The sequence below is a fragment of the Podarcis raffonei genome, chromosome 15, assembly GCF_027172205.1.
Source record: "Podarcis raffonei isolate rPodRaf1 chromosome 15, rPodRaf1.pri, whole genome shotgun sequence".
Classification (NCBI taxonomy): Eukaryota; Metazoa; Chordata; class Lepidosauria; order Squamata; family Lacertidae; genus Podarcis; species Podarcis raffonei.
In genome coordinates, this window is record NC_070616.1 from 12,048,417 (window position 1) to 12,063,474 (window position 15,058).

Below are 15,058 nucleotides of genomic sequence, written 5' to 3' on the forward strand. Positions count from 1 at the left end.
CGGGATGGAGGAGGAGGCGGCGGTGGCGGCCGCCGCTGCTGCTGCTGCTGCCGCCTCCGGAGGACGGGGAGCGGGAGGCGAGCCCGGGGGCTGCTGCGGGTGCAAAGGGGTCCGCGGCTGCCTGCTCTGCGAGGCCGCTCCGCCCCCGCAGGTACCACGCGCGGCATCGGAGGAGGAGGAGTGATGGTGGGGGAAGTGGGTGGGCATTCAGGGGCGAGGGGGAAGCTTTGGAGGAAGCGGGGAGGTGTGTGTAGAAAGAGGAAGGGGAAGGAGCCCCTGCCTGCTGCCTTCGGCCGAGGGGCGCGCGCCTCTTGAGGGGGTGCAGAGTGGCCCACCATTACTGCAGTAATAGTAGTGGGTGGGAGGAAAGGGGCCGCAGGAGCCACTTCGCTGCGAGGAAAGGTTTGGGGCTCCTTTAGTTTGGGGGGAAAGGCGCGGGAAAAGTGACACGATCATGGCAGTCATGGAGAAAGTGGGTAGAGGAAAGTGTTTTCCTCCCTCTCTCGCCTAACACTCGAACTCGCGGACATCCCGCGAAGCTGAATGTTGGGAGATTCAAGAAGGAAAAGCCCTTCTTCACGCAGCACATCGTTAAAACTGTGAAACTCGCTTCCCGTTCATTGATGTCCATGAAATGAAATACTAACGAGGATTCTTTCGACGTGTTTATTCTATCATGTAAAATAGACCGCTCGGCTTTGGAACACATTTTTAAAAGGAAAGCCGCACTAGGTTTTCAGATACATTACAATTGAATAACTTGTTAAAAAAATTCCCCAAGTAACTGATGTGGTAGTTTGAAAGCCTTGTTTATTTCGTTATATTTTACTCCAAGAAGACCCATTTATCCTAAATAGAACCTAAAAGGGCAGACATGAGAAACTTGCTAGGAGAAAGGCACGAATGTCCCCACTGTGGAAGGACGTGTGGTTCCAGAATTGGCCTCCACAGTCACTTACAGACTCATTGTTAAAACCGTGTTTATGGAAGACAATCTTTTACTTGGCTACCAGTGATCGCCAAAGAAGAAGACGACAATTTTTAAAATGTGTTCCCATTGAGATCCCAAGATTAAAATTTGGGTAGCTCTTAGAAATAGTAAATAATCAATACAATTTTTTGGATGTTTTCAATTGTAACTTTTTTTGCAATGTTAAATTTTAAAGTAAGTCCATCATGTGACATATCATATTAGAGCCCATGAAGTTCTGAAGAGATTGGTGTTTTTGTTTTGACATATCTCAATTCTTGGCTGAGCTTTTAAGGTTTTTGTGTAGTCTGACAAGGCCAAAATTGGCAATTTTTAAAAATTTCAAACCCTCCTAACTCAAATGGGATGAGACATTAAAATTTTAGATTTAAACTTTGTTTTGATCATATTCACACCTCAAGATGCTAAGCTACCACTTAAAATAAAAATAATGTTCACAACCCATTGAGTTTTCTGTCACTTCACACTCAGCCCCAGGAGAAAGCGCACAGTGCCTTCCCCTCATCAGTGATCAGTAGTGTCATAGGCTGTACTGCTTGCATTCTTTAACCTTTATTGTTTGCCTTTCTTTTACAATGGAAAATACAAGGAGGGCTTCCATAAGAAGTTATAAAACAACCAACCTATAAACATCAAAGACAGACATGAACCATCACCAATGGTGGTGCATTCAATCATGCCAGCACACAAAAGCTGAAGCTACTGTCCAATACAACCGTTAGCCCTAAGGCACAAGTGAGGAACTTGTGATTAGATTCCAACTTCCATCAAGGGCCCCTTCTGAAATAACATTTTCCACATGCTCAAGTGGCATACAGGGACAGATCTACTATGAAACTAATCTCAGTGATCACGGGTAGGAGGAGGAGTTACGCTAAGACTAGACCACGTCATTACAGAGGGGGCAGGTTTAGTCGTTGTCTGAGGACTATTCCTGCCTCCGGGTCTGGTCCTGACCAGATGGATACTAGAATCAGCAAGGGATACCCACATGACCTGAAGGTGCTGCTGTGCAATGCCAGGTCAATGATTCATAAGACCACTGCCATCCATGACTTGATCATGGATGGAGGACTTGACCTGGCATGTGTAACAGAGACTTGGTTGGATGAAGCAGATGGGCCTGTCCTTGCCGCTGCTTGTCCACCAGGTTTCTCTTACGCACAGCAACCCAGGTCATGTGGGCGGGGAGGGGGGGTTGCAGTGATTTTTAGGAAGTCATTAGTTTGCACCAGGCGTCCTATTGGGAAGACCCAGTTTTCCGAGTGCATGTTCTGGAAGTTGGGCAATAGGGGCAGTACAGGATTCCTTTTGGTGTACCGACCTCCCCGCTGCACCAAGGATTCCCTGCCCGAGCTGCTTCAGGTCGTGGCGGATGTTCTCCTGGAGACACCTAGCTTGGTCGTCCTAGGGGATTTTAACATCCATGCCGACACGACCTTACAAGGGGCCGCTCGGGACTTCGTGGAAAGCATGGCCTCCATGGGGCTGTCCCTGAATAAGTCTGGCCCAACCCATAGCCGCGGACATGCCTTGGACCTGGTGTTTACCTCTATGGATGTTGGTGATCTGACACTAAGTAAAAGCGAAACGAAAGAAGTGCCATGGTCAGATCACTTCCTGGTGCAACTGGACTTCTCTGCGACCCATCCCCTCTGCAGGGAGGTGGGACCAATTCGGATGGTCCGCCCCCGCCACTTAATGGATCCAAATGGTTTCCAGAGAGTGGTAGGGGATGCTCTATCCCATGTTGATGGCCTTTCAGCTGATTCCCTGGTGGCCCGCTGGAATGTGGAGTTAACCAGGGCTATTGACTGTCTGGCTCCGAAGCGCCCTCTCCGATTGCATGGAACCCGGGCAGCCCCGTGGTTTTCCACGGATCTGAGGGCAATGAAACAATCGTTGAGACGGCTAGAGCGCCGGTGGCGGATAACTCATTCCGAATCTGACCGGACACAGGTTAGAGCTCAACGTCGAGCCTACCAAGTGGCGATAGCGACGGCGAAGAAGAATTTCTTCACCGCCTCTATTGCATCTGCAGAAAACAGCAGCAGACGACTTTTTCAGGTGGTTCACAATTTAGCGGAACCACCTGCAACATCGGGGCCCAGTATGGGCCACATGTTCTCCTGCAATGATTTTGCAAAGTTTTTTGCAGATAAAATCGCTCAGATTCGGGAAGAAGTAGACTCCACCGTGGGAGCAGGGCCGGGGCGGGAGAGTGCTAGAGTTCTGTCTAGTCAAGTTGAGTGGGATCAATTCCAATCTGTTACCTCCGAGGATGTGGACAGGCTGCTTGGACGAGTGAGACCAACCACCTGTCTCCTGGATCCTTGCCCATCCTGGCTTATAAAAGCTAGCCGGGAAGGACTGGGCGATGGGCTTCGTGGGGTGGTGAATGCTTCCCTCCGTGAGGGAGCCTTCCCAGACCCGCTGAAAGAGGCGGTTATTAAACCGCTTCTTAAAAAACCATCTTTAGATGCGGCCACGATGGCCAACTATCGCCCAGTCTCAAATCTTCCATTCTTGGGCAAGGTGATTGAGCGAGCGGTTGCCGAACAACTCCAGGCACGCCTGGAAGAAGCGGACCATTTGTATCCCTTCCTGTCGGGATTCAGGCCTCATCATGGGACTGAAACTGCCTTGGTCGCACTGGTTGATGATCTCCGGCGGGCTAGAGACAAAGGTGAGAGCTGTTTCCTAGTTCTGCTGGATCTCTCAGCGGCGTTTGATACCATCGACCATAACATCCTTCTGGACCGTCTTGAGGGGCTGGGAGCTGGGGGCACTGTCATACAGTGGTTCCGCTCCTTCCTCCTGGGCCGTGTTCAGAAAGTGGTGGTGGGGGATGAGTGTTCAGACCCCTGGGCTCTCACTTGTGGGGTGCCTCAGGGTTCTGTCCTCTCCCCCATGCTTTTCAACATTTACATGCAGCCGCTGGGAGAGATCATCAGGAGGTTTGGGCTGGGTGTTCATCAGTATGCGGATGATACCCAGCTCTACCTCTCTTTTAAATCAGAACCAGTGAGGGCGGTGAAGGTCCTGTGTGAGTGTCTGGAGGCGGTTGGAGGATGGATGGCGGCTAACAGATTGAGGTTGAATCCTGACAAGACAGAAGTACTGTTTTTGGGGGACAGGAGGCGGGCAGGTGTGGAGGATTCCCTGGTCCTGAATGGGGTAACTGTGCCCCTGAAGGACCAGGTGCGCAGCCTGGGAGTCATTTTGGACTCACAGCTGTCCATGGAGGCACAGGTCAAATCTGTGTCCAGGGCAGCTGTTTACCAGCTCCATCTGGTACGTAGGCTGAGACCCTATCTGCCTGCGGACTGTCTCGCCAGAGTGGTGCATGCTCTGGTTATCTCCCGCTTGGATTACTGCAATGCGCTCTACGTGGGGCTACCTTTGAAGGTGACTCGGAAACTACAACTAATCCAGAATGCAGCAGCTAGACTGGTGACTGGGGGCAGCCGCCGAGACCATATAACACCGGTCTTGAAAGACCTACATTGGCTCCCAGTACGTTTCCGAGCACAATTCAAAGTGTTGGTGCTGACCTTTAAAGCCCTAAACGGCCTCGGTCCAGTATACCTGAAGGAGCGTCTCCACCCCCATCATTCTGCCCAGACGCTGAGGTCTAGCGCCGAGGGCCTTCTGGCGGTTCCCTCATTGCGAGAAGCAAAGCTACAGGGAACCAGGCAGAGGGCCTTCTCGGTAGTGGCGCCCGCCCTGTGGAATGCCCTTCCAGCAGATGTCAAAGAGATAAACAACTACCTGACATTCAGAAGACATCTTAAGGCAGCCCTGTTCAGGGAAGTTTTTAACGTGTGATATTTTACTGTATTTTTGGTTTTTATGGAAGCCGCCCAGAGTGGCTGGGAAGGCCCAGCCAGATGGGCGGGGTATAAATAATAAATTATTATTATTATTATTATTATAATGAAGCTTAAGCTTCAGGGGCCCCAATTCTGGAGGAGCCCCAGAAGTGACTTTAGTCCGTTTTGCTTAAAATTTTGGGGTCTGGTAGATGCGGGTGGCGCTGTGGGTTAAATCACAGAGCCTAGGGCTTGCTGATCAGAAGGTCGGCGGTTTGAATCCCTGCAACGGGGTGAGCTCCCGTTGCTCGGTCCCTGCTCCTGCCAGTTAGAAATCACGCAGTGCAAGTAGATAAATAGGTACTGCTCCGGCAGGAAGGTAAACGGCGTTTCTGTGTGCTGCTCTGGTTCGCCAGAGGGAGCTTAGTCATGCTGGCCACATGACCCGGAAGCTGTACGTCGGCTCCCTCGGCCAGTAAAGCAAGATGAGCGCCACAACCCCTGAGTCGTCTGCGACTGGACCTAATGGTCAGGGGTCCCTTTACCCTTTAGACTAGTTTGAGTCACATTACTCAAATTGATTGATTTTTTGTTGTATATACTTCAACAATCCCAAAGTTTTGAGAGTCAGTAGCACAAATGTTATAAAGGTATTGTGATCTGTTGTGGAACAACTCCATTGAAGAAGATTACATTAGCTACCCAGACCTTGCTACTAGTTGCAAAGGGGCCCACATGAGAGTCCAAGCTTCAGGGCCCCCAAAATATACGTCTGCCACTGGTGGCATAACACCTTTGGGCTGTAATCCTATATGCACTTTTCTAGGTTGTAAGCCCTATTTGTCACAGGAGAACTGCCAAATAAGGTGCATATTATGAAATGTGTTTGCAGCAGCGGTTTGGGGACCAGAACTTACTTGATCAAAAATATTTAGAAGGGCTGTCACAACTAAAGGAAATTTGGGCTGCAATTCTGTACATGCTTCCTTGGGAGAAAGTACCATTGAATTCATTGGGATAGCATTGTCAAGCCTATTTCTTTAAGAATTATTACTTCTCAATTGAAGGGACATATTTTGCTTTCTATTAAACCTCTTTCACCATCTACTTGATAACAAAATAACTTTACAAACCAAGCATGGTGCATATGAAAATTATTTGTCATACCGCTCCTTTGTATAATCCCATTTATATTATAATTATGTCCACCTGTGTTATAAGGACGCCAAATGCAGAAAGCTTTGAAACCAATTATTTCAGATTATTATTTTAACTATAAGTGGTCAGAAATGACTAATAACAGAATCAGAAGTAAAACAAATGCTTACTCATTTTGCCTTTCAAAAACCTTTCAAAAAAGAACTTTTTTTTTGCTTTTGTCTTGCAACTTTTTAACTTCCTTTTAGTGCCAACAGATGGATAATAAGTATCATATGCTATTTCAGGTGTTAAGAAGCTCCTTCATCAGAAAAAGCATTAATGTAACACTGTGTGATTCAGTAGAGAATTTTAGTATCTGAAAGGCTTCCCTTAAATCATCCTTAAGCCTCAAGGAAGGTAATGAAATCATAACAATTGTTTTTGTGGAGCAACTTTTAATTCTACAAAAGCACATTGTCACTGTCACAAAACAACAAAAAATACAGATTTGATCATGCAAGTGGGACTACTGCTACCTGTTTCTGTTCTTGAGTATCCATACTGAAAATGCAAAAGTCTAATTTGCTGTCTCTTCTTTTCTCAGATAAGTGCAAATTTTGTGTACTGTCCACTGACTGGCTTTGCTGTGGGAGAAAAGCAATCAGAATTTGCAGGCTGGGCCTTTCCGTTTCCAGGAGTCTTTTTACTGGAAGGGTTTATAAGTGCAGATGAAGAATGCAAGATGGTTGAGCTGATGGACTGCAGTGCTTGGAAGCCATCACAGTCTGGCCGAAGAAAACAGGTCTTGTTCTCTACTTGAAATTCCTTCAACCCCAACTTGTCTGATTTTTTAAAATGTGCATGGCTTTCACCTCTTCCTCCTCATCTCCCTCTTTCTGCTTCAAATGCAGTGGTTAGTGTGTTGGACCAGCACTGGGGCAATGTGAGTTCCAATAGCCACATATACAGCCTTTCCAATATGACACCTGCATACACAGCCTAATTTATTTCTTTTAAAGTATTTTTGTATGTATGTATGTATGTATGTATGTATGTATGTATTGCCATCCAGAAGTAGGGCTGTGCATTGAATCACCATATTGTTGAAATAACATAATAAGTCTTTCAACAAAGCAATATACCTTGCAGATGATTTGCAGGTACAGTGTCTACTGCTCTGTTTGTTCTCTCCCTTCTCCTAAGGACAAGAAATGAAGATAAGTCCTTACAAACCAGCAAACTCTTTCAGCTTCACCAGTATCTTTTCATTTAGAGCTCAGCTAATTATGCAGAGTCTACTAATAATCCAGGAGAAACCCTCCACAGCTAGACAATCAAAGAGGCAAAGTAAACAAAGAACTGGAAAGCACTTATTTCTTCCCTCACCACTGAAAAAAAGAGGGGGAAGAGTTTTCATTTTCATTTTCTGGTGGTGTTTATGTCATTGGTTCCCCCTAAATAGCTTTCCTCCATATAAAAAAGAGTGTTTTTTAAAAAATAAAAATTAAAGGAGACTAACTTTTTTGCTTGCCAGCCCTCCCTTTGATAAAAAAGGAAAGATTGGTATTATGAGGGCTTGGGGGGGGGGGGCTTCTGTGGGGGGGATGGAGGGGAGAAGATTTAGCTGGCTGCCTTATACTGAATGGGAGGTTGGGTACTGTGAGAATGATGGTGAGGGTGTTTTTCAAAAGCAAATGTGTGTCTACTCACAAGCAAGCCCTACTGAATTTAATGGGGCTTACTCCAAGGAAAGTAGAAGCAAGTTTAGTTCATAAATAAGTTGAAAATATATTAAATAGAATATGTGGAAGTTTATTTAATATTTTTATTAAATCTACTACTTCCTTACATTTTAAGGCCCTCCACCACTGCAGGGAGCCTTGTCAAGGCCCTTGGCTACTGCAGGGAAGTGTGGCGCACCCTCCGCTGCTGTGGGGAGGTATGGCAGGAGCCTCTGCCCCCGCGGGGAGGCCCATCAAGGCCCTCCGCCACGGCAGATATATATCATTATATATCGAGATATTGTGATATTTAGCTGGGGATATATATTGTGATGTTGAAAACCAGATATTACCCAGGCCTATCCAGAAGTACTCTGGGCAGCTTACAGTCATAAAGTGATGAAATATAGTATGATTAAGTGACAATATGATAAAAACAGCATGCAGTCTTAAATTTCCAGGAATGAGAGAACAAAACCTACTAATTAAAATCACAGAAGCAGTGGTTTTGGTTTAAAACAGTAAAATCACTTTGTTTTAAGGTGGTGGGGTCTTCACCTGGTGCTTGAATGACTATAAGAAAGGTGCCAGGCCATCCATTTCCGGGAATGGCATTCCACTCCCAGAGTGTCACTGTTGAAAACACCGCCTCCCTGATAGTTACCTGCCACATGCCAAGAGCCACATGCCACAAGAGCCCCAGAGCACAGCTTCTGAAGAGGATCTTAAGGCTCCGATGGGGATTAGATGGGAAAATATGATGTTCAAAGCTATTGCTTTAGTTATATGCAGGTTTAATAAAAACCAACTTTACAGACAGAAATATCCACCACACGCCATGACCTATTTGCGCAAGTGAAAGTATGTTGCACAAGTGGGCTGGATGTCATTCTTAAGATTTCTTCTATTAAGGGACAGCTGTACTTAATAAACTGCATTGGTAGTGCTTGTAAGGTGAGTCAGCATTATTATTCTCATACTGCCATTTGTGGACTAAGGACCAGCTTGTCTGAGGCTTCCTAGAAGCTTCATGGTCAAGGTAAGATTTGAACCAGGAAAAAGTGAAGCAGTGCTTTGTACCAGCTCAAGTAACCTTTCCTCCTCCTCCTCCTCCTCCTCCTCCTCCTCCTCCTCCTCCTCCTCCTCCCTATAGGACTATGGCCCCAAAGTGAATTTCAAGAAGCGCAAGTTGAAAGCAGGCGGTTTTGCTGGCTTGCCCAGCTTCAGCCAGGAGATTGTGACTCGAATGAGAAGCCATTCTGTGCTCAAGGACTTCTCTCCAGTCGAGCAGTGCAACTTGGACTATGGCCCCGAGAGAGGGGCTGCTATTGACCCCCATTGGGATGACTGGTGGCTTTGGGGGGAACGCCTGGTTAGCTTAAACTTGCTTTCAGCAACTGTGCTCTCCATGTCTTGCGACTCAGAGGATCATATCCAGTTATTTCCAGCCTTCCTTCAAGACAGCAAGCAGGTACACAGCTCTTTGACCCATGCTGTTTCTCAGGAGCATTGGCCTAAAGAATCTACTTCTTCAGGAGGACTCAGAAGCACCACAAAGTGGGGAACTGACCCTTCTCCCCCCACAAGGTCAGTTTCGTCTAAAGAGGTTGTCGTCGCCATTCACTTACCTCAGAGGTCCCTAGTGGTTCTGTATGGACCGGCTCGCTATAGATGGAAACATGCCATTTATCGCCATCATATTAAAAGCCGCCGTATCTGCATCACCTTCAGAGAATTGTCTGCAGAGTTCAGTCTTGGAGGAGAACAGGAAGAATTGGGTCAAAAGCTCCTAAAAACAGCTCTGACATACCAGGGAATACCTGTTTAGGCATCCATGTGGAGGAACTGAAACTCTTTAACTTGTTTGGATCCCCGGAAATTAAACTTCAAGGCCTTTCATAAACTTGTGTCTTTTTTCTGATAATTCTACTAAAGCTGTGGTTTTCAGTGATCTTTCAAGGAACCCCTTGCTCCTCTTCCACCAGCTCTTAGGCACACTGATATTTCAAGGGACACCGTGAAAGGGCAGTGTACCCCAGATGTAGGAGATTAATTAAAAGTGCATGAAACTTGCACATATATAATAGCTGCAGGGCAAACGCCACAGGTAAAAAGGCTATGAGATGTTGCCCCGTACACGTTAAACCATTACACCCTTTATTTTTAAATGTTGCTGAATTTCTTACAAAACACTCAAGGCAATTAACAATCACCAAGGTTAATGGTTAATTAAGACAAATTGAGAAAGCACGTATGAAGTTGATGAGGTCAGCAAAGGTGAAGGAACCAGAAATTGGAACAACAGACATGCCTCCTGCAATGAAAAGGTTTTCAGGCTGCACCAGAATACCAGTGGAGGCAAGAGAGATTTCCCAGGGTTGTGGGCTCCACAGCGGAGAAGACCCTTGCCTGTGTTTCCACCAACCCTGGGGGTGGTACCAAGCTTTTTCTTAGTGAGCAATTGGATGGAATGTTACCTGCATCCTTTTTCTTATATCTCCATAAGTAAGAGGCGTAGATTTTCTCAGGCAGTGACACCCCTGGGGTCTGCTTGCTGCACTGTGCCTTGACTCGCAGCTCCTGGGACTGAGCACTTTCACTGCTCTGCTTTTAAGAGCAATTAACTGGAAATTGAATGTGCTTTACTGTAGATTCTCCCTCAGTAGCCCATGTTCTGCCTGCACACATGGATTGGCAGTTTATATAAAAATAATACAGTACAATCACACTAATGCTTCTTTCCCCCCCAAACATAATTTTAGAAAGCTGGGAAAACACGTCTTAAAGAAATCCAGCACAGGATCCCAGCTGTCTGATAAATAAAAAGGATGTAAGGCATTTGACAACATGGGACATACTTCCTACCTTGAGGGAACCCTGCTCCACCTATGCTCTGCTTGCTTGCTAACTAAATTGTAATAGGATGATCCCCAGACAGCAGGTAGCACCTGGGCTTTGACAGTAACCACAACAAGATTCTAGGGGCTGATGAAATCATATGCTGTATTGCACCAGTATTTTTTCCCCTGTATGCAGACACAAAACACAGCTTAATATTCGCCATGTAATTATATTCAAAAGTGTGAAGAATACCTACCATATATACCACACAAATGGTATATTTTGCTTTTCTCATGATGACTCAGCTGGCAGCTATGAGAGACTGCTGCTGCTGCAGAATGAATAAATAAAATAGGCAATGAAAGAACAGTATTTAAAAGTATCTGCTGGTGAAGAGAGGCTTAGGCTATGGAAAGCCCCCTACCTGCAGGATCACCTGCATGGCGAAGGATACAGGTGGTACAACTAACAGTTCCCTTACTGATTCAGTTAACTATTAAGGAAACAAGAAGAGCCAGTCTAGTCCAGTATCCCAGCATAATTCAGGGTCCTGTGGAAAATTATGCAAGCAGCTCAGATCCAGTTGCCTGACAGTGCTTGGGGCACCAGGCTGGGTTTACAGGGGGCGGGGGCAGAACAGGCACCAGTGGTGGGCCCTGCTAGAGTGTTGGGACCTTGGTAACTGCCCATGAATGCGAGGTGATGGTGCAAGTCCTATAATTCAGACACCTAATGCAGCTAAAAATATCAGCGCCAGATAGGTAGATGCCTGCTTGAATATATTTAAAAATATTTTGATCAAGTGGCACAAACTGGAGGTGTGCATATGTGTGGAATATTTCTGGGGTTGGAAGTTCCAGAGTTAAAGCATCCTCCTGCCCAGTTCCCACTGGGGTTGCCATCAAATACATTATTAAGAAAGAAAAAATGAATTGCTAAAAGAGAGGGCAAATATATTGGTGATATTTGAACATGCTCGTGTGTGCCTACACTAGCCAGGTGCTAACTGTTTATGGGGAAACATCAGGACCTCTGCTGGTCTCTCTTTTGATGGACCAGGCAACCCTTCTCACAGAGAACTGTCCTCTTAAAAATAGGACACGTGGCCACCCTGTCTCTTCTCACAGATCACTTTACAAAGGGAGAATCCTTTCTTCCCCCAAACTGCAATTATTCCTCTGAAATTTAGGGTTGGGAACAAGAAATTAAGGCGCAAGCCTGAGGGAAGGACATAAAATGGCAACTGTACTTTGCAATTCCTAGATAAGCGAACAGAGATTTGTGAACTTGCAAAAATGGTTTTTAAATCTACAATTAATAATTTAAGAACGGATTTTGGCGCCTTTGCTACTGCAGTTGTAATAGCCTTAAAAGTACTTAAGAGTTTGACAGAACGTAAGCTGTGGCTCTCAGCAATTTATTTTCCAAAAGATCAAGGGTAGAAAGTGAATTTGACGTCAGAAATTCAGTGCCTTGAACAGCGGTCTGTACAGTTTTTTAAAGGGGAAGGAGAATTGTTCTGTCATGTTACCAGAATCCAGTAATCAAAGGTGCAAATCAGCAAACAACAGAACATCCTTGATGAGCCACAATTTATGACAACTGTCCAAAAAGGTTTAGCTTGGTCTGCAGAGCAGCTGTGGTTCCATACCACTTTTAATTAAGACAGAGAAGTGGTGGGTGTGAGACCTTGGAAACTGGATAGAGGTGAGAAGGACCTCATTAGCTGATTACAACAATGAGAGAGGGGCCTGGGTACCTGAGAAGCGGGGTTAAGGGAGGGGCATCAAAGCAGATGGTGATTCCGCACCAAGGCTGGCAGCAGTGGCCTTTATGAGATAATGCTGAAAGGAAATGCGCTTAAAAGACAACAGGGAAGCTTGCAGAGACGCTGCTGGCGTTTTGCCCTTACAAAATGTGGGTAAAGAAGGAAATGGGAGAGTTCCCACTACTTAGCAATGCAGAAAGTTCTGGTACCACCTCTAAGCAATATAAAAAGTTGAGGGTGGGATTGTACTTGCTCTTCCACTCCCACTTCTCCCCCCCCCCCCGTTCTTCTGTTCCCCGCATTTTCTTGTAGCAATGTAGCTGTGTGTGTGCATGACTTACAATGCTTTATGACTTTGAACATGTTTAAAAATAAATGCTAAAAAGAAGAGGGAAAAGGGCAGCAGATCCAAGTCCTGCCACAAAAAAACTTTGGGGCCTGGGTCACTCCCTAACAATGCCCAATTCCAGACTTAAGGGATTCTTCTGAAAGTCATTCACCTGCAGCTGCTCACAAGACTCGGCAGAATGATTTATTCCTCCAAAGGTCAACCGTTTTCATTACGGCCAGGAATATGGCCTTTCAAGAAAGACTGTTCTGGATTTTGCACAATTCGGATGGTTCACTGCTTCCACTAATTAGCAGCAAAAGAATTTTGCTCTTGCTTCTAGGTCACCCAGCTCATTGTACTCTCTCACACGCACCCATTTTTATTGTGAACTGACGCCTATCGCAAAGTACGAAAAATATTATTCTTCCTAACTGTCCACCCCTTGGTAGCTACTAGTTTTGTTTTTTCGGTTTCTCCATTAACGGCCCCCCTGCCAGGGCCACTCCCATCTGTGCAGCCATTTTCTCCAGTAGTGTTGGGTAGCAGCTGCTCGCAAACGAAAGCCTTGAACGAAGTCAAGCCATCGTTTCACCTCATCCGGCACATTCTGCTGAAACCAGCAGTGGGTCTTCATGAAAAGCATGAGTTCTGCCCCTTGAGTTTTAGCCCTTTTGCTAGGAACTCAAATATGAAAACAAGGTTGGGAGCACGTCCACACATGTCTTGGGGTGGGGTGCCTATTTTCCTAAGTCCAGTCCTTGAAAGATAGTAACTGGATCGTGTCCAAAGGAGGGTGAGGAAGACAGCAAGGGATAGAGATGTTCCTAGGTCATTTTCACTAATACACACATTTTTAAGCACAATTCCCTCTAGTTTATGCACCTTTGTACATATTCCTTGGCCAGAGAACTGCACTGCAAATTCTGACAACTGCAAATTTTGAAGTGTGATTCAATTCGTGTATTGTTTCAGAAAGTATGTATTAGGTAGGTTCGCCTATATATGTGAATGGAATCAAATTTTCTACCCTTCCTCTGCTCCAAAGAGTAGGGCGCAAACCCACTTCTTAATTATTACGGTATTTTGCCCTTTATCGCCAGGTGATCCTAGTTTGGGCTACATAAAAAAAAGTACATACACTATTGCGCAGTAAAAGAAATGTGCAATGTGACATTAACAAGCATAACAAGATGGCAAAAATAATTTCATCAACTCCCTTGATATGCTCCTCTGTATTAAACATGCAACTTCATCGTACAGTGGTACCTCAGGTTAAGTACTTAATTCGTTGCGGAGGTCCGTTCTTAACCTGAAACTGTTCTTAACCTGAAGCACCACTTTAGCTAATGGGGCCACCGGAGCACAATTTCTGTTCTCATCCTGAAGCAAAGTTCTTAAGCCGAGGTACTATTTCTGGGTTAGCGGAGTCTGTAACCTGAAGCGTATGTAACCTGAAGCATATGTAACCCGAGGTACCACTATATTAGGTGGATGTGTTGTTGAAGGCGTGGTAGAAAAGGTAAGTCTTTAGCTTGTGCTGAAAGCTAAGCGATGCCAGCACCAGCCATACCATAGAAAGGGAATTCTGCAACGCTGAGAAGGTCCTAACTCAGATCAAAACACTGCAGGCTTCACCCATAGCTGGAATAATGAGGGCTTGCTTTGCTGGTGGATCTTAAAAGCCTAGGCAGGACAATATAGGGAGAGATTGTCTAGAAAACTAGATGCTAGGGATTTGTACACAACCTCTGAGACCATGAATTGGCAGCATAATTTAAGGATTAAGACATTCTGGGAGATGATCTATAATGAAATGAAAAAGGTATTTAAATATACCTTCCTGAAGAAACCAGAGGCCTTTCTCCTGGGCATGGTCGGCCAATTGGTGTCAAAGAAGGATAGAACTTTCTTTATGTATGCAACAACAGCAGCAAGAATTCTCATCGCGAAGTATTGGAAGACACAAGATTTACCCACCCGGGAAGAATGGCAGATGAAGTTGATGGACTATATGGAACTGGCGGAAATGACTGGCAGAATCCGAGACCAGGGAGAAGAGTCGGTGGAAGAAGACTGGAAAAAGTTTAAAGACTATTTACAGAAATACTGTAAAATTAATGAATGTTAGAAAAAGGTGGAAATGAAGTTATATGGCTTTAGTAGAAATGTGATAAGGAACCAAGTATAACTAGATTATTAGAGTATTTAAGGAAAAATAAGGTTAGAAATGTTAAGATAATTATAGGATAGAAAACAGAGGAAGATGGAAAGGAATTGCTGAAACAATAGAAGTGGAATACAAAAAGGGAGGTGTGAGGAGGTTGCTGAAATAAGTGAATGAAAGATAAGATTTTGAAATTGTTTGATGTGTTTTAAATTGTTTTTATTTTGTTCTGTTAGTTTAATGCGTTAGTGTTATGTAGTGTTTTTATGTTATATTATGTAGTGTTTTGT

General features: G+C 45.2%; 1 protein-coding gene across 1 annotated transcript; it reads left to right on the forward strand.

The window, feature by feature from the left end:
* Window positions 1-4: 4 nt before the first annotated feature.
* ALKBH4 (alkB homolog 4, lysine demethylase) lies at window positions 5-9,567 on the forward strand. The gene is made up of 3 exons (XM_053367936.1): window positions 5-151; window positions 6,548-6,745; window positions 8,818-9,567. The coding sequence occupies exons 1-3, from the start codon at window positions 5-7 to the stop codon at window positions 9,490-9,492; spliced, it is 1,020 nt and encodes a 339-aa protein (XP_053223911.1). The 3' UTR covers window positions 9,493-9,567.
* The last annotated feature ends 5,491 nt before the right edge of the window (window positions 9,568-15,058 follow it).